The sequence below is a fragment of the Polypterus senegalus genome, chromosome 17, assembly GCF_016835505.1.
Source record: "Polypterus senegalus isolate Bchr_013 chromosome 17, ASM1683550v1, whole genome shotgun sequence".
Lineage (NCBI taxonomy): Eukaryota > Metazoa > Chordata > Cladistia > Polypteriformes > Polypteridae > Polypterus > Polypterus senegalus.
The window spans coordinates 62,924,898-62,949,041 of NC_053170.1; the positions used below are offsets into that span (position 1 = coordinate 62,924,898).

The 24,144-nt window shown below is 41.5% G+C and overlaps 1 protein-coding gene across 3 annotated transcripts in view; it reads left to right on the plus strand.

Moving 5' to 3' along the window:
- Positions 1–17,860: 17,860 nt before the first annotated feature.
- The window catches only part of rnf213a (ring finger protein 213a), a 377,172-nt gene continuing 370,888 nt past the window's right edge, over positions 17,861–24,144 (plus strand). Inside the window, exons 1-2 of one of the 3 annotated variants that reach the window (XM_039739973.1) lie at positions 17,861–17,992; positions 21,436–21,595. In XM_039739973.1, the coding sequence (XP_039595907.1) occupies positions 21,493–21,595 (103 nt within the window). In that variant the 5' untranslated portion in view covers positions 17,861–17,992; positions 21,436–21,492. Of the gene's footprint in view, positions 17,993–18,765; positions 18,877–21,435; positions 21,596–24,144 lie in introns of those variants that run through there. The other 2 variants (XM_039739974.1, XM_039739975.1) reach the window with 2 other exon arrangements.

Below are 24,144 nucleotides of genomic sequence, written 5' to 3' on the forward strand. Positions count from 1 at the left end.
TGTGCGAGGCGCAGTGGAGCACCAAGTGGTGGTGCTCAGGCCGCGTCTCCGCCCCTGTTCCTGCTTGGAGAGCGGGACCGGACCCCGGATGTTCTGGAGTAGGACCCGTTTCGGGGCTGTGCGGCCCTCGCGGGACGGGTCGCTCTTTCCCACGAGTGGTCTTCACTGGCTGTGGGGCACTGTCAGGGATGCCAGGGACAACGACCCGGCCGGGATGCCGTGAGGGACCGGAAGAGGGTCAGAGCCCACCCTGGATCACGTGGGGGCCACCTTCCTGGTTGCTCTGGGGGCCACGGGTACAGTGCATGGAGGCTCCACCCTGTAGGGGCCCGTGGTCACTGCCAGGAGGCGCCCCAATGCCTTGGGGACTTGTTACCCAAGCACTTCCGTCACACCAGGAAGTGCTGGGGGAAAGAATTAGGACGGCGCCTGGAGAGCAGCCGGGGGGACAGCCGGCACTTCCGCCACGCTGGGGCGTGGCCAGAGGGGGGATGCCGGGAACACCTGGGGCTCATCCGGGGACTGTTTAAAAGGGGCCGTCTCCATTCATTCAGCGCTGGAGTCGGGTGGAAGCAGGACGAGGCACGAGGAGAGTGTGGAGGCGGCCCGAAGAGAAGGTATATTGTGGCCAGGACTGTGTGTGTTTGGGTTTTGTACACTATTTGGAATGAACTGGGTCTGTGTGACCATTACAATTGTTGTAAATATTGTAAATAAATGTGTGGTGGTTGAGTAACAACATGTCCGTCTGTCTGTGCCCGGGTCGAGTCCACTATATATATATATATATATATATATATATATATATATATATATATATATATATATATATATATATATATATATATACATATATATATATATATATATATATATATATATATATATATAGTATATATATATATATACAGTATATATATATATATATACAGTATATATATATATATATATACTCGTGCTTCGCAGTGGAGAAGTAGTGTGTTAAAGAAGTTATGAAAAAGAAAAGGGAACATTTTAAAAATAACATAACATGATTGTTAATATACAGTAATTGTTTTGTGCGTGTTATGAGTGTTGCTGTCATCAAGGATTTGATTATCATTATTTCTTTCAATCAGGTTCGTATTTGTAGGATGTGTTGTGTTCAAGTTACATTCCGTGTTTGTCAATCGTTGTAAAGATAACAGGTTTCATTCATCGATTCGTTTCTTACTGCATCAATAAACAGCTCGTCTTCTTCTTTATCTCAGACCTGACACACTGCATGCACGGGTTTTTTTTACATTGTCTTCCTTTAGCGGGACATTGACTTTTTCCACCGTGTGCTTTGTTTCCGCAGTAGTTGCACTTATGAATATGCTTGTATGTGTCAGACGCTTCATATTATTTTGCTGCCTTCTCAATTTTGTAATTCGTTTTTTGTTCAGCACTCTTTGGAACTGTTGCTTTTTGTCTGTTCACTGCATCAGTTCACGTGAGCCGCTCGGTGTACATGCATCAAAGGTTCCCAGCTGTGCTGGTGCCATCTCATGCGATGTCCACGGCTGTATTTAATGTTACCTAAGACCCGGCACTTAAAAGTTTGTCTCGCAGTTTTGCTGAGTTTGTGCCAAACACCACCCTGACCATCTCATTTTCGTCTGCATAAGCACAGTCCTTCACATTTGAATATTTAGCGGCAGTGTTTCTATTGGATTGCCGCTGATGGACGGCCTTATATGGGCAGGCACTAAATTATGTGGGAGGCGTAACTCTGCCTCCCATGGCCATCAAGCAGACGTCTATTATAGTATATGGACGAAAAAATAGGTTCCAGTTATGACCATTACGCGTAGAATTTCAAAATTAAACCTGCCCAACTTTTGTAAGTAAGCTGTAAGGAATGAGCCTGCCAAATGTCAGCCTTCTACCTACACGGAAAGTTGGAGAATTAGTGATGAGTCAGTGAGTCAGTGAGTGAGTGAGTGAGTGAGTCAGTGAGGGCTTTGCCTTTTATTAGTATAGATCAACAACAAATCAAAAACAAAGTGTCCACAAAGTGCAGTGCTTCAAAACTGTTCAATAAATAATCCAATAAAAGAAAAACCGTTGAGGTAAAAATACAAAAACAATCCTTTAAAACCAGAGGTTAAAACCGTTGCTGGAAGCCTTCTCAAATCAATAAGCCCGGTGCTCTTCTACACTAGCGTCTCACATGCTTCTCCCGGTTGGGCTTTGCAACAGGCGAGACGCTTTGTCTGCAGCTGCCTTTTCTTTCATACACACACAGGTCTGGAGTCCTCCCGATCCTGGCTTCGGTCTGGCACTCATCCCAGACCCGAGACTTGGACTCCTTGGTTTCCAGGACACCCACACCAAGGACTTGACCTCCAAGCCTCCTGACTCCCGCCGCCGCCCCGGCCTTACGCGGACAGTCTCTCCTTCTTTGGTCACTCCCGCTACGTGATCACTCAGCGTGAGCGACTTCTACTTCAACTCCCAGGTGTCGGCCTTATACCCTGGCTTCCATGCAGCTGCCCGTCAGCGCTCGTTCACTCGCCCACACACACCGTCTCTCTCTCCTGCTTTCTCCAGCCACCTCTGTCTTTCTCTCTCTTCCTTGTTCCAATTTTTTTCCTCACCATTTGTAACCGACTCGTGCTTCAATATATTGAGGGGGGGCCATAGCAGCTGCAGCACATTAGCCACAGGAACAATCACGGATGTGGGCAGTCCCTCACCTGTGCACTAGGTGAGAAACGCCCACACCGCAGATCACCCTGCGGCTTGCTACGGCCACCACGCCCCCTCGCTAAGCTGCTGCGAGCGCGGTGATTATTTATTTAAATAAAAATGGCCTTTGCAGAGCGAGCTGTGGACCCATAACACCATACCTCTGTTCTTCATTACCTTCTGTGACTTAGTTGAAGACTCTTTTCATGTCACTCTCAGTTTGATAAATGTTTTTTTTTATAATTAGTTTCTCCTTTGACAGACTTTCTGACATTTGCATTGAACAGATGATGATGATGTGTTCTCTGCATATGCTGGCGAGGGCACATAAACAGGAATCATGGGTAAATGTTTCTACTTCTTCCGGCTGCTCCTGTTAGTGGTCGCTACAGTGGATCATCTTCTTCCATATCTTTCTGTCCTCTACATCTTGCTCTGTCACACCCATCACCTGCATGTCCTCTGTCACCACATCCATAAATCTCTTAGGCCTTCCTCTTTTTCTCTTCTCTGGCAGCTCTATCCTTAGCACCCTTCTCCCAATATACTCAGCATCTCTCCTCTGCACATGTCCAAACCAGCACAATTTCTCCTCTCTGACTTTGTCTCCCAACTGTCCAACTTGAGCTGACCCTCTAATGTACTAATTTCTAATCCTATCCATCCTCGTCACACCCAGTGCAAATCTTAGCATCTTTAACTCTGCCACCTCCAGCTCCGTCTCCTGCTTTCTGGTCAGTGCCACCGTCTCCAACCCATATAACATAGCTGGTCTCACTACCGTCTTGTAGACCTTTCCTTTCACTCTTGCTGATATCCATCTGTCACAAATCACTCCTGACACTCTTCTCCACCCATTCCATCTCTTTTTCACCTCTCTTCCACAATCTCCATTACTCTGTACTGTTCATCCCAAGTATTTAAACTCATCCACCTCCACCAACTTTACTCCTTGCATCATCACCATTCCACTGACCTTCCTCTCATTTACACACATGTATTCTGTCTTGTTCCTACTGACCTTCATTGCTATCCTCTCTAGAGCATATCTCCTCAGCCTGCTCCCTGCTATTGCTACAGATAACAATGTCATCAGCAAACATCATAGTCCAAGCGGACTCCTGTCTAATCTCTTATATCAACCTGTCCATCACCATTGTAAATAAGAAAGGGCTTAGAGCCGATCCCTGATGTAATCCCACCTCCACCTTGAATGCATCTGTCACTCCTACCGCAGACCTCACCACTGTCACACTTCCCTTGTACATATCCCGTACAACTCTGCCACTTCCGACTTCCTTATACAGTACAACTACTCTCCCACCCTGTCATATGCTTTCTCCAAATCCACAAAACTGCAATTCAACTCCTTCTGGCCTTCTCTATACTTCTCTATCAACATCCTCAGAGCAAACATTGCATCTGTGGTGCTCTTTCTTGGCATGAAACCATACTGCTACTCACTAATCATCACCTCACTTCTTAACCTAACTTCTACTATTCTTTCCCATAACTTCATGCTGTGGCTCATCAATTTTATTCCCTGTAGTTACTACAGTCCTGCACATCCCCTTATTCTTAAATATCGCACCAGTACACTTCTTCTCCACTCCTCAGGCATCCTCTCACTTTCCAAGATTCCATTAAACAATCTGGTTAAAAACTCCACTGCCATCTCTCCTAAACACTTCCATGGTTCCACAGGTATGTCATCTGGACCAACGATCCTTCCTTTTTTTTCCTCTTCATAGCTGTCCTTACTTCCTCCTTTCTAATCCGTTGCACTTCCTGATTCACTATCTCCATATCATCCACCCTCTTCTCTCTCTCGTTCTTTTCATTCATCAGCCTCTCAAAGTACTCTTTCCATCTACTCAACACACTTTCCTCACTTGAGTACATTTCCATTTTTATCCTTTATCACCATAGCCTGATGCACAACTTTCCCAGCTTGGTCCCTCTGTTTAGCGAATCGGTACAGGTCCTTTTCTCCCTCCTTAGTGTCTAACCTCTCATACAACTCATCATAAGCCTTTTCTTTAGCCTTCGCCACCTCTCTCTTCAACTTGTGCCTTTTCTCCTTGTACTCTTGTCTACTTTCTGCATCTCTCTGACTATCCCACTTCTTTTCCCATCCTCTTCCTCTGTATACTCTCCTGTATTTCCCATTCCACCACCAGGTTTCCTTTTCCTCCTTCCTCTTTCCAGATGTCACCCAAGCACCCTTCTTGCTGTCACCCTTACTACATCTGCTGTAGTTTCCCAGCTGTCTGGTAACTGTTCACTGCCCTCCAGTGCCTGTCTCATCTCCTCCCTAAACTCAACCTTTCAGTCTTCCTTTTTCAACTTCCACCATTTGATCCTTGGCTCTGCCCTCACTCTCTTCCTCTTCTTGATCTCCAACGTCATCCTACAGACCACCATCCTATGCTGCTTAACTACACTTTCCCCTGCCACCACTTTGCAGTCTTCAATCTCCTTCAGATCAACTCTTCTGCATAGGATGTAATCTACCTGTGTGCATCTTCCTCCACTCTTGTACGTAACCCTATGTTCCTCCCTCTTCTTAAAATACGTATTCACCACAGCCATGTCCATCCTTTTGGCAAAATCCACTATCCTCTGACCTTCTTCATTCCTCTCCTTGACACCATACCTACCCATCACCTCCTCATCTCCTCTGTTCCCTTCACCAACATGCCCATTGAAATCCACTCCAATCACCACTTTCTGTCCCTTGGGTACACTGTTCATCACTTCATCCAACTCACTCCAAAAATCTTCTTTCTCATCCATTGCACACCCAACTTGCAGTGCATATTCATTAACAATTTTCATCATCACACCTCCAGTTTCCAGCTTCATAATCATTACTCTGCCTGACACTCTTTTCACTTCCAAAATACTCTTGACATACTGTTCCTTCAGAATAACCCCTACCCCATTTCTCCTCCCATCCACACCATGATAGAACAATTTGAATCCACTTCCAATCCACCTGGCCTTACTCCCTTCCATCTAGTCTCTTGCACGCACAATATATCAACCTTCCTTCTCTCCATCATATCTACTAACTATCTCCCCTTACCAGTCATACTGCCAACATTCAAAGCTTCTACCCTCAGTTCCACTCTCTTTACTTTCCTCCTCTCCTCCTGCCTCCGGACACATCTCCCTCCTCTTCTTCTCCTTCTTCGGCCAACAGTAGCCCAATTTCACTTTAATTTATATACTGTATCATTTTTGGGTTTTTTTATGCCAAGGATTTGTGTAGTCATTGTAGTGTGTAGTATTTTTTGTTTAAATGCATCTTTACTTATATTATTAACATAATTTAGTTTTTTCTGTGGGCACAACCATTGGGGAACTTTAGTGCAAATGGTTGCTGTGGGGTTGTTAACGATACAACATGGGTCATGAATGGTATGACATCATAGGTCAAGGGGTATAAAGGTCAGCCCCTTGGACTACCTGGTTTGTCCTAGTTTATGGATTCAACCTAAAACTAGCAAAATTATTGTATAGTATATATTGTAAGTATATTCTTAAAGTTGATGATTTGCATATATTCAAAGAGAAGCATAAGCATATATGAAAATAAGTATTATATCCTAATGCATTGTGGAAGAAACCCCCTGAAGGAAGACAGGAATAGTTCAGTCAATTAGATTTTTATTCAGTCACAGATGAGTATCTGAAGTCTATGTTGCAAGGCAGAAGAACAAAGTTCCATTTTTCCATTGGCTTTTTATAATTTCTTCTTCCTCCCTTTTCCCCTTACTTAATCAAAAAGCCTAATATCATTTACTTAAGCATTTTAATACGTTAGTGGGCCATCTGTTCCTATTTTTTTTTTTACTTGTCAGATAGACCCTAAAGAAGGAAAGCTCATCTTTCCTGTGTCAAACAGACGTGTTTCTAAAAAAACTGGATATTGTCCCAGATCAGCTTACTGCACCCTGACTTATGACAGACGCCTATATGAATAAGCTGCCATTATAGTGAAATGGCTTTGTCAGCTATTAACCCTAAGTAGCTTGCAAGCAGTTATTTTTCTTTCACAGCATGCTAATATAGTAAGGGTTAAACCATAAAAAGCTCTTGCCTGCTTATTTTATTAATTTTCTCTTTGCAGCCGCAAACCACCAATATTTTGCTGCTAAGCTTAAAAACTTTAGTCAAGGACATTGTGTACTTAGAGATGATTAAGCAGACCATTGTTTTAGAAATGCAGCTGATAAAACCTCAACCTTGAGAGATGTTTGGACGTCAAATAATTTTTATTTGAGAAGCATGATATCTCATATGGGGTCCTCCTGGTTTTGACTTAAGCTGTGTTCTTGATCAATGAATAAGCTTCAGATACCTGCACAGGGTATGAAGTAACAATGGCAGTTTTGGTCAAGTGATGGACATTAGGTAATGGTGGGTTTGAACATTAGGTAATAATGGGAAGAACTAGAAGGAGGAGAGTATTTTGCATATGTGATAAGAAGTGTAATAAATGTAAGCTTGCTGAATTTGCTAATTGCTCATCACAGCTGATTTGAGTCTGTGTATGCATTATGCAATAAAGCTCGAGTTTGCTGCCTTCCTGTGACCTTGTGTGACATCTGTGAGCACTGTGTTTCTGCCACAACAGCTATAAGCTCTGTGTGTATGTATTATGTCTTGGTTCTGACTATGATTTTTGTCCTATATCTTGCCTCTTATTGTGTGAACTTTTGGTTTCTAATCCTCTTACTAAATTCCTAGACCACGATAATTTTTTCATGTCCTTGGCCTTGTGTGTTAGTTACTTTTCTGGTTATGACCTTGGCTTATTTATTCTGACCTCGTGCTCTCTCCCAATTCCTGTTCTTTACAAGCACTAAAATTCCATGCAGTTTGATTACAAGTGCCCTTAGGTCAAGTTTTATTGCATCGTGCTAAAAAATGTGGCAGACCTGGGGCCTCATGTATAAACGATGCGTATGCACAGAAATGTTGCGTAAGAATGTTTCCATGTTCAAATCACGATGTATAAAACCTAAACTTGGCGTAAAGCTACGCACATTTCCACTGTACCTCATACCCTCCTGTATGCAAGTTCTCCACTCGGTTTTGCAGACTGGCGGCACCCAGCGTCAAAGCAGTGCTACTGTTCCTGTGTGGTTTATGTTTCTTTTTCAGATCCACATTACTAACGTGACTTTATAAATACACTGAAATTAAGTGCATATTGTTTATTAGTTTAATGCATCTGATTGTAATTAACCTGTAACAATATAATGGTCCACAGAATGGTCAAACTATTCTAAATACCATAGCTGCTTTAGCATTGTTACTCTCACTGCACCGTCTTCTTCTTCTTTCAGCTGCTCTCGTTAGGGGTTGCCACAGCAGATCATCATTTTCCATATTACTGTCACTGCACCACTTGGAGCAGCTGATCAGAAAGAGAATTATCGGTATACATCATCAAGCACACGCTGCTTCAGCCATGCTGTCTATTGAACTGCTTCTCACATGGCAAACGCTTCAAAACCTTTACTGTACGGACCTTGCTGTTCAGAAACAGTTTCAACCCAAGAGCTGTAAACGCAATCAATCAGTCCATCAACTGCTCCTTGTAGAACTGTTTGTACTTATAAGTACAATTACCTCACTGTAAACTTGCAATACAGTTATAATATTGCACAACCTGAGCCACTTTATAAAGCGTGTATTTACATATGATGACATTATAATTTTAAGATGAAATGCAGCAAAATATGTTTATTATATTATACAGATAAAACTTTAACTTTATTTTTAATAATCTATATTGTTAATAATTAAATGACACAGTGTCGCTACACTAGCAAGGATCTGGCACTCCATTCACGGATTGTTCCTGCATGCCTTGCACTGTATGCTTCACTGGGACTAGTGTGAAGGATAGAATAATTAAACATGTACTACGAAGATATTTCAATGTTCCTTAAAAGTTTTGAAGAATCTATGTTATAAGCTTACAGATGGCTTAACGTCTATTACAGAGCTGATTGTGTGCCGATTGGGTATTTGGAGAAATAAAAGGAAGGACAGGAATTGGAGGTTAGTACGTTTGAAAGAGACGGTACTGCTGCAATAAATTCATCGAAGGTCGCGCACAATCACTGCACCACCGTGTTCCCATGTTTAATAACATGCTTTTTAACTCCTATCATCATGAAAATGGTATCACATATACATCTCAGTATTTTAGTTATTCAGAGAGCTGTAATATCATGAATGCAATGGATTCTGTGTCCTGTTGGAAGTAGAGAAAGCCGGTTTAAGAATTACGTAGTGATTCACACACATAGAGCACATTCACATTAAATACAAAAACAAAGCATTTACCATACTACTTTAGTTACGATGGGATTTGAGAAACTAGTAAATTAAACAATTTTAAGATTAAGTTTATGATGTTCTACTTTAATGACCAAATAAACTACGTGATTAAAGTGGAAATTTCGAGATTAAAGTTGACATTTCCTGCTTTTTCCCCCACTGTATGCCTTTTTTTTCTCTGTACCCTAATAAGCTTTCATATGACACTTAGACGGTGGGCTACAACTCAGACTTTGATATGCAACTCTTTTTTTATTTCGGGCACTGTGCGACTTTGTGAACTTGAGCTTTTGAGTTTCTCCGACACACTATGTCACTCGATCAGCTTCCTTTTCTTGTTTATACCACTGTTTAAACCAACAAATAGCATGTTTTTCCTTGCCTCCACTTGGTATGTGCTGAAATTGTTCTATTTTTCCTCATGATTTTGCCATTGTCTTTTCACAGAACACTGAGCTTAAGGGCTATTAATATTGATTTACATATTCAAAGAGGCGTAATTCTGGAAGGAGTTAGGGCGGGACAGCAGGCGCGTGCACGAGAGTTACTTTTCACGCTGATCGGGATTTATGTAGTGGAAGAACTTGGAAGTTTGCGTACGCACAGATTCCTGCATCTGGATTTTTCTGTGCGTATGCACATTCCCGCTTTTGTGCTTACGCCATGTTATAGTGTGAGTTCTATGCACGGCGTTATACATGAGGCTCCAGATCTTTTTAATTATAAAAATACTTGTGGCCCACTCCACTGGCACCTTTGAACTCAGCTAAATGCAATTGCAAGGAGTTAACAATTATCAGCTTAAAGATTGACACAAAGGTGAAATATAAGTACAGGGTTCTCATAAACAGGAACAGCAGGCTTGGATGTTTTCTGATGTTCTTATGGAGAGATAACCATTCCAACAGGAAACAATCTCTGTTAACTCCTGGCTTAATCAGTGGGTTTGGCCTCTCAGGGTATTCACTGGGTCAGACTTTCTGTAACTCCTGAAGTAAGAAGTCCGAAGCACCGTGACACTGACAACATACCACAGTGTAAGAGCCAACCTTTGAAAGTTAATAATAAATTCATATACAGTAAGTGTCTGCTAATTTCAATAGAATATCAGTTTCACATAGTTACTTGGATTATAGTATAATCTTTTACCATCTGAAAGTTAGTATGAAATAGAAATTTCTTCGCTATTCCTGTAAAAACATAGTGTTAATTAAGCCAGTTAGGAAATAGCCTCACTTCTAGAAGCACCGATTGTTAGATTAATTTACAAATAGAACATTGGAAAAACAGTTTTCTGAGCATCTCCTGATCTTTCTACAACCTTTAAAGAGTATATCAGGTCAGGTCAGGTCAGGTCGGAGAACATACACTGGCACAGCACATCGCTGCACCCACCACACGACGAAACAGCTTGGGATCTTGGTTGGCAACCCCTTGGACAAACGGTCCAGTCCCACCCTCCGGAAATGACCATCTATCTGCCACATCCAGGAGTTATGTGGGTGTCCTCTTGGCCTGGTCCAGCTACTTGGGTCAACAGAGAGGATCCTGGAAGCTGGATCACCCTTGGGGAATTGTAGCCGTAGTGCTGTAACTGACGCTCCCTCACAATGCAGGTAATGTGCCTCATTCAGGACTCCATGAGCAAGTGCTCATTCAACACAAAGTCAAACCAGAGGTACCCATGGATTCTGTGAAAAGACACAGTACCAAAGGAGTCCAGTCTTCGTCTCAGGTCACTGGATAGCGTCCTTGTCTTGCAACCATATAGCTTAACAGGAAGCACCAGGACTCTAAAGACTATGATCATCGTCCTTTTGCAAAGATAGCGGGACTGTCACACACCCCGTTCCGGCAACCTCATCACTCTCCACACTCTCCCAGTCCATCTACTGACTTCATAGGAAGCGTCACCAGAGACATGAATATCGCTGCTGAGCTAAGTGAACCTCTCGACAAGGTTGACACTCTCTCCGCAGACAGACATGCTGCTAATGGCTGTGCCCAAGAGGTCATTAACGGCCTGGATCTTGTTTTTTCCAGGACACTCACAAGCCCAGACACTCAGACTCCTCACTCAGTCTCTTGAGAGTCTCCATTGACTTTGCAAAGGTTACAGCATTGTTAGCAAAGTCAAGATCAGTGAATCTCTTTTCACCAACAGATGCCTCACGGCCGCTGGACCCCATGACCCTGTCCCAACACCCAGTCCATTGAACAGAGTAGGATCAAGAACACACCCCTGATGAACCCCAGAATAAACTGGGAAAAACACAGAGGTTCTGCCTCCACTCTGTACAGCACTCACAGTACCAGTGTACAGGCGAGCCATGATATAGAACAACTTTGAGGGGATCCAGTGAAGTCCTAGGATGTCCCACACAGCACTTTGATCAACTGAGTCAAATGCTTTACTAAAATTGACAAAGGCAGTAAAGAAACTCTGCCAATATTCGCGTTTGTGCTCCATGAGAACCTTCAGTGCCATGATGCCGTCAATGGTAGAATTCTTAGGCATAAAACCAGACTCCTCCATTTGCTGGTAGGTGAGCAAGCAAGTGATCACGGATTCTACTGAGGATGACCCTAGCAAGCACCTTACCTGGCACCAAGAGCAATGTTATCCCCAAGTAGTTGCCACAATCCAGATGATCACCCTTCCCTTTCCAGATAGGGGTGACAAGTCCTGTTTTCCAGTCGGTTTGGATGACGCCTGTCTCCCAAATGGAAGCAAAGATTGCTTGCAAAGCCAGGAGGACAGCCTTATTGCCAGCCTGGAGATGATCACCCTTGATACCACAGATCCCTGCAGTCTTCCCTATACTCAGCTGGTTCACCACCTGTGCAATCTCAGTGAGATTGGGTGGTTCACAGCTAGTTGGAAGATCAGCCTCAAGAACCATGTCCAACGTCCTAGCCAGAGGATCAGCTTTAAACAGCTGCTCAAAGTAAGAACTGTTCCATCAGCCGCCCTGACTATGACTCTCCGTGTAACAAATTTGGATGTGCATAATCCTTAGATTCCTCTGTAAGCAGGATGTGGGTCATTATACCATAGATGGTGTATCACTTGCTCACAAATTCCTCTAACAAACACCTACTTATCTGCTCTTAGAGCCCTTGCAGCCGTCCTTCTCAGTTCCAGGTACAGACTGGAGCTGCCATCAAGCCATGCGCTGAGATTTCTCTTGATGATATCCAGAGTGCCCTGCAAGAGGAAACACCTCCTTCTGGGAACACTGGTAACACCAACTCTCAGCAACCTTCAGGGTCTTTTCACGGAAGGTCTTCCACATCATATTAGGATTGGCAGTTGCACCCAAGTCTGCAAGTTCCTCACACAAACTGTGTGCAAACCTTTTAGAGAAAGCCTGATCTTGGGGTCTGGCCAAGTCCAGGCTCATTTTCCTAGTAGGTGGTAGCCTACTGGACCTTAACTGGATCTTTAGAGTAGCAACAACAAGTATGTGGTCAGAATTCAGAAACTGGGTAGTTTTGTAAGAGCCCACAGCATCTGCCCATGAGGATGTGGTCAGTCTCCTTCACTGCACCACCAGTATTGGAGAACCAAGTTCACCGATGTGGCTCAGGGTGCTGGAACCAGGATCCAGTGATCCACAGCCCCTGACCTTTTGCAAAGTCATGGAACATGGAGCCACTTTCACCACAGTCGCCAGACCCATGTGGATTGACACAATCCTCAAAGGCAGCCCTGTCAGTGCCAGTGGTCACATTAAAGTCACCCATGACCAGAGGAGTATCACCTCACTGGTACCCTTCAACCACTAAGTGAAGTTGCAAATAAAATGTCTCGGCTCACTCAACCCGGGTGGAGCATAAACTGAGACAACAGACATGGCACCTAGAGAGTGCCTTAATCTGAGTCTCATAATACGCTCGTTGAAAGGAGAGACATCGGACACCATTGGAAGGTACCAATCCTCCACAGCAACAGCTACTCTCTGAGTGTGACAGCTATCAGAGCAACCAGACTAAAAAAAGGTGTATCCACCAACAGAGATCTGGTCAGTTCCAGGTCTGCGCACCTCAGAGAGTACCATCACTGAAATGTGGAGTTTACAGAGCTCCTCTGACGAAGAAGAAGATGATCATCATGCCAGAGAGGCAAGATGTTCCACGTGTCTACCCAGATGGTCTGCCTCAAATTGGGACCCAAGTGTTGCTGTGTAGAAGGTTACGCGGCAGCACCACATCAGTTTGACTCTTCCAGGAATGAGGCTCCTGAGGGCTTTCCCCCACCCCCTTCATATTGCGAGCAGAAGAGAGCTACTCTCACGGAGAGTAGAAAGGAGTACTGTCTGTCACTTTGGAGCTGTGGCTGGAGTGTAAATCCTGCCACCAACCCCCAAGTTTTCTCTGCAGTTTAACATCATACCCAGGACATAAGTCCAAGTCTTTAAAGTACTGGTGCTTTCTGTTTTGCTACATGGTTGTGAGACATGGACACAATCTCGTGACCTGAGATGAAGACTGGACTCCTTTGGTACTGTATCTCTTCAGAGACTCCTTGGGTATTGCTGGTTTGACTTTGTGTTGAACGAGTGGTTGGTCACGGAGTCCCAAATGAGGCACATTACCTGCATTGTAAGGGAGCGCCAGTTAAAGCACTACGGTAATGTGGTGCGATTCCCCGAGGGTGATCCCGCTCACAGAATTGTTGAGGACCTGAGCAGCTGCACCAGGCCAAGGGGACACCCATGTAACCCCTGGTGGCATCAGAGAGATGGTCATTTTAGGGGATGGGACTGGACTGTGTGTTCCGCCTGGGGTGTTGCCAAACAGGATCTTGAGCTGTTTTGTTGTGTGGTGGGTGCAGAAAAGCACTGTACCAGCACATGCTCCCCAACCTGACCTCACCTGTCATACAAGCTTTTGTTCAATGTTTCTTTAGAGATCCTAATTTGAGGTGAATGAAACACACTGCCTCGTGGATCCAGTGTCCAGTCATTGTCTGTATGGAGTTTGTACACACTGTGTCTTCATTAGTTTCCTCAGTTAATACTCTTAGATACAGTGGGATGCAAAAGTTTGGGAAACCTTGTTAATAGTCATTATTTTCCTGTATAAAACGTTGGTTGTTACGATAAAAAATGTCAGTTAAATATATCTTATAGGAGACACACACAGTGATATTTGAGAAGTGAAATGAAGTTTATTGGATTTACAGAAAGTGTGCAATAATTGTTCAAACAAAATCAGGCAGGTGCATAAATCTGGGCACCGTTGTCATTTTATTGATTCCAAAACTTTTAGAACTAATTATTGGAACTCAAATTGGCTTGGTAAGCTCAGTGACCCCTGACCTACATACACAGGTGAATCCTATAATGAGAAAGAGTATTTAAGGGAGTCAATTGTAAGTTTCCCTCCTCCTTTAATTTTCTCTGAAGACTAGCAACATGGGGGTAACAAAACAACTCTCAAATGACCTGAAGACAAAGATTGTTCACCATCATGGTTTAGGGGAAGAATACAGAAAGCTGTCCCAGAGATTTAAGCTGTCTGTTTCCACAGTTAGGAACATATTGAGGAAATGGAAGACCACAGGCTCAGTTCAAGTTAAGGCTCGAAGTGGCAGACCAAGAAAGATTTCGGATAGACAGAAGCGATGAATGGTGAGAACAGTCAGAGTCAACCCACAGACCAGCACCAAAGACCTACAACATCATCTTGCAGCAGATGGAGTCACTGTGCATCGTTCAACCATTTGGCACACTTTACACAAGGAGATGCTGTATGCGAGAGTGATGCAGAGGAAGCCTTTTCTCTGCTCACAGCACAAACAGAGCCGCTTGAGGTATGCTCAAGCACATCTGGACAAGCCAGCTTCATTTTGGAATAAGGTGCTGTGGACTGATGAAACTAAAATTGAGTTATTTGGGCATAACAAGGGCGTTATGCATGGAGGAAAAAGAACACAGCATTCCAAGAAAAACACCTGCTACCTACAGTAAAATATGGTGGTGGTTCCATCATGCTGTGGGGCTGTGTGGCCAGTGCAGGGACTGGGAATCTTGTCAAAGTTGAGGGACGCATGGATTCCACTCAGTATCAGCAGATTCTGGAGACCAATGTCCAGGAATCAGTGACAAAGCTGAAGCTGCACCAGGGCTGGATCTTTCAACAAGACAACGACCCGAAACACTGCTCAAAATCCACTAAGGCATTCATGCAGAGGAACAAGTACAACGTTCTGGAATGGCCATCTCAGTCCCCAGACCTGAATATAATTGAAAATCTGTGGTGTGAGTTAAAGAGAGCTGTCCATGCTCGGAAGCCATCAAACCTGAATGAACTAGAGATGTTTTGTAAAGAGGAATGGCCCAAAATACCTTCAACCACAATCCAGACTCTCATTGGAACCTACAGGAAGTATTTAGAGGCTGTAATTTCTGCAAAAGGTGGATCTACTAAATATTGATTTCATTTCTTTTTTGCGGTGCCCAAATTTATGCACCTGCCTGATTTTGTTTGAACAATTATTGCACACTTTCTGTAAATCCAATAAACTTCATTTCACTTCTCAAATATCACTGTGTGTGTCTCCTATAAGATATATTTAACTGACATTTTTTATCGTAACAACTAACGATTTATACAGGAAAATAATGACTATTAACAAGGTTGCCCAAACTTTAGCATCCCACTGTATAGGTATAGCAAACTGGAGATTCCAAACTGCCCCTGCAATGGACTATGACTACCTTGTGTCCAGTTCTGCAGTGATTAGCTTCGGCCCCCAGTGACTATAATTGTACTAAGTGGATTTTAGAAATGTTAACGTAATGGTACTGACAAGCTGCCTGGGGATGGGTGACCACCACTTTGAGCTGCCATTTCATCATGCAATTGAACAACTTCAGTGCTCAATGCTAGCTGCAGAGCAGCCTCTAAAAACGGCAAGCCTGAAAAGTCACATATGAATTCTCACTTATGCGGCAAAGCTAGCATTCCTTTTAAGAACAATGAACTACCCAAAAGACCCATGTAAAGAGCAAATGAACCATTGTCACTAAGTATAAACACTACATTGATGTGAGAAATGGGAAGAAAATTCTGACTTAGCAAAGTTCTTAGCATCATAGAAACTTAAAATGGACTTGCTGAGCTCTTCTGAGGAATTGCTAGAGAGTCTTGATGCTGGGATCTGGAATGCCATTTGCACCATTAGTACAGTGCATCTGGAAAGTATTCACACCGCATCACTTTTTCCACATTTTGTTATGTTACAGCCTTATTCCAAAATGGATTAAATTCATTTTTTTCCTCAGAATTCTACAAACAACACCCAATAATGACAACATGAAAAAAGTTTACTTGAGGTTTTTGCAAATTTATGAAAAATTAAAAAGCTGAGAAATCACATGTACATAAGTATTCACAGCCTTTGCTCAATACTTTGTCGATGCACCTTTGGCAGCAACTACAGCCTCAAGTCTTTTTGAATATGATCCCACAAGCTTGGCACACCTATCCTTGGCCAGTTTCGCCCATTCCTCTTTGCAGCACCTCTAAAGCTCCATCAGGTTGGATGGGAAGCGTTGGTGCACAGCCATTTTAAGATCTCTCCAGAGATGTTCAATCGGATTCAAGTCTGGGCTCTGGCTGGGCCACTCAAGGACATTCACAGAGTTGTCAGTGTTATATTATTTTAGAACACACAGTGATCCACCAATTAACAAACATGCTTAGTCCGGTTCAGGGGGCTTGTTGGCAAACAGTCTACTGCCAAAGCATTGTCAGTAAAATAATGATGTCACTTTTATTTAAATAGTGCCTTTCACAGGATGCATATGGGAATTACAATGAAGGTAATATGAAAACTTTAATGCTTTTGATGAGCTTTTTCCTGAGGCAGCACTTATTTTATACGCTTTTCATTTTTAAGGTAGAGATGGCTAAACCTAAATCACTGCACTTCATTCTTTGAGACACATCTAATATGACTCAGGCACCGCCGCGAGTGGCAGCCTTTCCAGCAGCTCCGTGTATGACTTTATCTTTCTACCTTTTTCTCTATTTTACTGATCACTCCTACCACTTTCTTTTATGTGGAGTCGTACCCTGGACAGTTTTTACTACTTTTTGCTAAATGTGAATTTTCCCTTGGGATTAATAAAGTATCTATTTATCTAATAATTTTAGGATAGCAAGTAAATCTGCCAACAGCAGTTCAAGTTATGTATTACCTTTGGAAAATGTAAAGTTTAAGCTAATTATAAAGAGGCTGCCAGACCTGTCCCAGCAAAGGGTGGATGCGCCGCTACAATATAATTTAATTTCATATGCTGGTGTATTACGAACACAGATAATTCAGCATGAAACAAGTAAAGCCGCAGCTATATGGAGTTTGACCAGAAATAAGAATCCGTACTGTCATGTTTGTTGAATTGTTTCAATTACAGGCCCAACCCCCGTGGACACCAAACCCATAATCATTCTCCGAACTGTACCTAAATGACGTCCACTTGTCACTGGCATGACACACGAAAATAAGGTTGCGTTACATTGTGAGCTATACATGGGACTGACAAGAAAGGCATCGATCGTATTTGATGCTGTACCGCAACAAGCGGCGTCATAAAACGAAACATCTGAACACTCAAGTCAATTAAGCCGTTAACTGAGATACGTACGGCTGGCACGCGCTGAATACTGAAGTGTCCATCTTACGTTTGGAAATTGGCCGACAAGCTGCAGGCTGAGGATTGGTTACATAACAAGTCGGCACCACGCCCATGTCACGTATCTGGCGCTGAAGTGAAAGCGAAACCAACTACACTTTCTCAATATCCTTTAGTGAAATCGAAACTTTACAGACAGTGTTGCTGCGGAATTCGGACGAGTGCAACGGCGTTAGTTTCGCTGAAGACACACGAATCGTAGTTCATGTTATCAGGTATTACATTTTTATCTGCTCATTTATCGCTTAACGTTTTTTGGGATGTATTCGGTTTTGATTGACAGTTGCGTCCTGAAGGATTGAATAGATGATTAGTGTTTTTCCAGATTCCAGGCTAATTGACTAACGCTGTCATATGTTCATAGGGTTAGTACTATCACTTGTACAGAGTACAGTCAAATTTTTACTTTCATTTGCTCATTAAAACGAGAGTTTAATGAAAATTAATAAAAGAAGGATAAAAAAGCAAATGGATTGCGTGCACGTAAAGGTTACTAAACCCCCCACTGTTAATTGTTATCCTAGGCTTTATGCGATCATTCCTCAAATAATCATGTATTATAATCTGATTGAGCTGTACCAGAACCGCCGCAACTTTTATAAGCACTGCGACACTGGCATTAGGACATGACTGGACGTGTTATAGTGGGAACCCTTCTTGGACCTGTTGCTGGTTTAATATTTTCGATACAATTCTGTAAAGGTCATTTATAGAAGAGTACATACGTTTAACAAAATTAGATACATTACATAAAATTAAATATTGTCGCTCTGTCATAGTTTAACGCCAGATTCATCGCACAGGTACCGAGGAAATTGCCTTCCTGAATCGTACTTCTCTCTTTGATTGGACGCCTACTGAGCAGTACATAATTTAATTGGCTATGATGCCAGGAAAAGGTTGGCCTATTGGTCTTGGACTCGCGTAATTATGAAAAAAAGCTTTTGCGTCACTTCCGTGTCTGAAAGGGGCTTTTTTTTGGATGCTTGACCAAGGTGATTATGGTTAGATTGTTTCATCGAGTCATTTTAATGTATCGCTATAATGAAACAGCGCAGAGTTGAATTACGGCCCAAACTACAGATTGATATTGGAAATGGTATGCTTTTCGTTATAATGAATAAACTGTTGTAACTGAAGAGAAAATACGTTTCTGTTTTTATTAGTTTTTTGCCCCAGGTTATAGTCAGTACTGTTCAAGTATAATAAAGGTTATAGTCCGTACATTAACTGTTCAAATAAAAACACCAGGCGTGTCATGTTCAGTTAACGAATGCAAGTCGTAATACGTTGACTTTTATTAGCATTATATGAGGCAGCGTTTGTAACGCACTTTAAAACTTTTTGTAACTGTGAAAGAGTAAGGAGGTAATGGATCGAAAAGTGTCGTTCATATTTGTGTGAACCTGCCAAAACGTTAATGTGCTTTTCTGATTGGTCGATAAACTGCCTGCTTATTGGTCAAATCTGGAAAGGTGCTGAAGTTCTCGGCCTCTGTTCACTGTAATGAAACTAGTGTGGTAAATCGGGGTCTGCCGATGAGCTCATTGGGAAGCATTATGTCAATTTGCCTAGTGATGTATGAACTTGTTTTTATGAAACGGAATGAGATCGCACACTTTCGCTTGCAAGTAATTTTGTTAGTCGTGCATCGTTTAGTTTGGATTGGTACTTTTTATAACGAACGCCATCGTAGTATCAAAGATGGATTGATTATTGCTGTCTGGCCTTGTCCTGTTTTGCTTCTTATTGTACATAATAACTTTCTCCAACTTAGATAATCTCATGCAGGGCCGCCTGCCGAACCCCACCATGGCCTCACTTTAACGCAAAGCAGGAAGAAGCCCTGGGCTTGACTCCACCCACCCACACACACACACACACACACACACACACACACACACACACACACACAGCCGGTTAACCAAACCTGTAAGCGAGTCCAGTTGGACAGGTCTGGACCCCAAGATATACCGAACTGGGTTAGGAGAGTGAATGTTTCACTACATTTCTTTTAAAGCTTAATTTTGAGCACTTGTTTAAAGGCGTAACACAAAAATGTATTTGAAACACCAGGCTGCCGACAAGTTTTTCTGCATTTCACACACTAGCGATTGATATACCTTTTAAATGATCTGCTTTTCTTTTAATTATTAATTATTCTGCGATTTGAGATACAGGTAGACTTAATAGTGTGAGATGAAATGTACAGGTACTGTATAAAGAAACCGCATCTCTGGTGATGTTATATGTGTTGTTTTCGTATTGTGTTTTCATGCTGATGTTTTCTACAAGATACCCATCATTGATAAATCTGGGTGAGCTCACTATACATAAGTCTTAGTGCAAATCCTTTGCCCAGCTAAGAAATAAATCAAAGACAAAAGTTAACCAGGTAGACAGGTGCAGGACAGGTCTGGGGGCCTGGTAGTGGTGGAAAGAGACAGAGTCTTGGTTAAAAAGCAAGCCATGGCAGAGTCGTTTCAAACTTGGTTTATTGTAAATGGCCGACAATTAAAAAGTCACTAGATGGTTATGTTATGCAAGAACGGGTCTTTTTTGAATACATCATGTAGAACTATAGTGGGCTGAGTATGGTTTGTGGTCTCTGTTAGAGTTTGAAATGTGCATCATGTACCTTTTAGGTAAGCTTGAATAATGAAATGAAAACATTTAATAATTAATAGTTAAACAATGTGGGTTTTACTGTTTGGTTAGATAATTTTACTTAAAAGCTGAATTTCAGCTTACTTTGCATAGCAGTGCTTATCTGAAATCTTTGTCTTTACATTACTGTTGCCTACGTGGTTCCCCTCAAGCACTCTTCTTTTAAGGATGCTGAATATCTTTACAAATACAGATGTACATCTCTATGTATTTGTCCTCTTTAATGGCTTTTTTCATACCGCTTTATATAATTACATGCAGACTGTTCTTTTCCCGATTCTTTAAAAAATGAAAATGCATGCATTCTTCTGGTATTATAATGTCCATAGTGGTACCCAAGTGTGAATGGTTACACAATTTCATGAAAAGAAAACAATGATCGTTTTTCTTTTCATAAGAAATTGGGATCTAATGCTTAATAGTAGCAATTTATCCATTTACACGCAGATTTCTAGTAAGTATTTTCTGAAGTAGGTTTGCTGTGCTTTAATGTGCAAGCAGTTCTTCCTTGTTTGCCTTGTTTTGTTTTGTAACAGGCCGAGTGAGATCTTGCTGGCAGTGTTATATCTAACTGTACAGGAAGTAGGACAATTCAAACAGGTTGAGAGAGTGGCAGTTGTTAGGGCAATGGCTAGTTTTTATTGTATTTGGTGGAATTTAACCAAAATGATTATGATGACATTTTTGGGATTATTTACAGTTTGCAGCTTATTTTTTGTGGTTTTGCAGTTTATATTGCAGCTTTCACTTCACACACAAAATATGAAGACCTTTGCTCTACTCCTACAATCTGTTGATAAAAAAATCTTTAGAAAATGAAAACTCTGAAAAGAAGTAGAAGCAGTTGCTGTCCTGAAGATTTTAAACGTAAAATTAATAGAGTTAAAATGAGAAAATATTTATATATAGTATTGTTTAGTGAGCAAAAAAAAAAAAACATGACTTGATCAGTCATTGCCAGTAATGGTTTCAGTTTTATGTTACTTTCTAGATCTTCATCAAAAGAAACACTGAAAACTATTGAACAAAGATAAATAAAGAAAGGGCCATGTGGTGCCCAGATTGTCATCATGTAGCTGTGGAGAACACTGCAAAGTTCTGCAGCCAATGTGGTAAAAAACTTTTACCACAAGAAAGACATGGAGGTCCAGGTGAGCTTTTCCTTTTAGTTCTAGTAAAGCAATAAATTGATATCTGCATAGATTAATGTAAAATATTTAATCATAAGTAGGATCAAAGTGCCTGTTGTTTATAAATCATTTTTAAATATTTCAGTTTAATTTCCCCTTGGGAACAAATAATTTATCCATCCATTCTGCTTTCTGTAAATATGTAAAAATATGTGTAAGTTTTCTGTGACTAAGATCCTTGTGTTGCATTATGGTCTATACTTGACTTGTATCGAATAGTTTTGCATCAGAAAAGACACTTGAAGGAAAATCTTGCTTTCTGTTTGTCACTGGGTAATATGACTTATAAAGTAAACAGTAAATGAGCAATCCTTTTTTTCCTTAAGCCAGAAAGCATTGGATTGCCACTAATAACCACCAGTTTCCTTTATTATGCAGTAAGTATTAGCCAGCTAATAATAGTTTTTCACAAATTTAGCAGTATGACAAGGGTAAAGTCTGGCATGGTCCCAGAGGAGATAGCATAAAAACCACTATGGAAATGGGAATGAGGCTGCTTATCTTTTAAGGGTAATACTAGAGTGGAGTGACAGGAGGCCAATCTTTACCCTAAGGCCCATTATGTAGCAGCATATGGCTATCAAATATGGAAAAATGGGACTGTGCACCTGTTTTAGGATCAGTAGAAATTGTTTGAAAGATGTGACTTTACCCTTTATACATAGCCTTAGGATTGCCGGAAGACCAGGGGCCAATAAAGGCAGTTTCAACCTGGTTTCCCTGTAGCCAAAGAATTTTTTTTTTTAAGATATTGGGTGGAAGTGATCCTGCTAGCACCAGTAATAGGATCTTAAAGCTGCTTCAACCTACAACAGTGATTCTCAGGGTGTTTTGGACTAAGGACCACTATGTCAAATCAAAAGATATGGGGACCACCTATACAAAATACAAAACAAAAAAACAGCACAAACAAACATGCACTGCTCCGTAGATTTTTTAAAATCTTCTTCTTTTGGCTGCTCCCATTAGGGTTTGCAACAACGCATCATCTTCGGCCATATATTTTGTCCTCTGCATCTTGTTCTGTTACACCCATCACCTGCATGTCCTCTCTCAACACCTCCATAAACCTTCTCTTAGGCCTTCCTCTTTTCCTCTTCCCAGGCAGCTCTATCCTTGGCATCCTTCTCCCAATATACTCAGCATCTCTCCTCTGCACATGTCCAAACCAACGTAATCTTGCCTCTTTGACTTTGTCTCCCAACCATCCAACTTGAGCCTACCCTCTAATGTACTCATTTCTAATCCCATCCATCCTCATCACACCCAATGCAAGTCTTAGCATCTTTAACTCTGCTACTACCAGCTCTGTCTCCTGCTTTCTGGTCTTCTGGTCTGTGCCACCGTCTCCAACCCATATAACATAGCTGGTCTCACTGTCGTCCTGTAGACCTTCCCTTTCACTCTTCTTGATACCAGTCTGTCACAAATTACTCCTGACACTGTTCTCCTCCCATTCCATCCTGCCTAAACTGTCATTTTTCACCTCTTTCCAAAGATTTTTAAATGTTGTAGGCTAATTCTTATTATTTCTATTGTAGGAGCCATCATGCTGACTCCTGGTACAGGATCTGAGTGGGAAGAAGTAGTGTAGAAGTAAAAGATGTTATTGCCTGCAGCAAAGTCAGACAGGGTGCTCTTTTGTCAATGTCTTAGAGCTGTTTCATGTAGACTTATCAGTAAGAAAGTTCCTCTAAGGAAGAAGACTAGGTCAGCCCATGGACCACTCTTTGAGAATCACTGGTCTAGAGGAGTTTATTGAGTGTAGAGTCCAGTGATATTTCAGTTCTGATATTAATTGTAGCTTTAGTTTTTACTTTTATAAAATTATTTTTTGTTTTTATTTTTTTCTACTTTTCAGTGGAGTCAAAATTTTTATTTTTATTTAGTTCTGTGTTTAATATTTTAGTTTAGTTCTGGCTTTTTTACAGAGTATTAGTACAAATTTAGGTTTTTTTTTCTGATGCAAGACCACAAATGCTGGCCACAGTGGTGAGAGAGAGTGCATTTTCTCTGAACCCTCCATGTGTTCTAAATTTGCAGTTGCAATTCCTCAATTCATAATCATTCAATACTAATCCAAGTATAGAGTGGTGTACAAAAAAAACATATTTCAATTTTGATCTTAATTGAAATATTTAGTTGTTTTTAAAAACTTTTAATTCTGATGCTTTTAATCAATTTTAATACAGACTGTTCAACAAAATAACAAGATAAAATAATATTTTATTTAAGGTCAAAATTTACTTTTTAGATATTGGATTTTTTTTTCATAGTCTGATCCCAGTTTTTTATAAAATTGAAAACCATTTATGGTCTTATGTTTATTTGTAAATGAAGTCTATATGCCTATCTGCGAAAATCTCTGTACCTTCTTGTAAAAGTCCTTCTTATTTTCCTTTAGTTTTAAAAGTCTTAATCTTCCACTTTGGCAGTCAGTTGGAACAAAAAATAAAAATAAACGGACTGCTGCAGTACCCTTGACTTTCTGATATCCCTAACTTATTGGC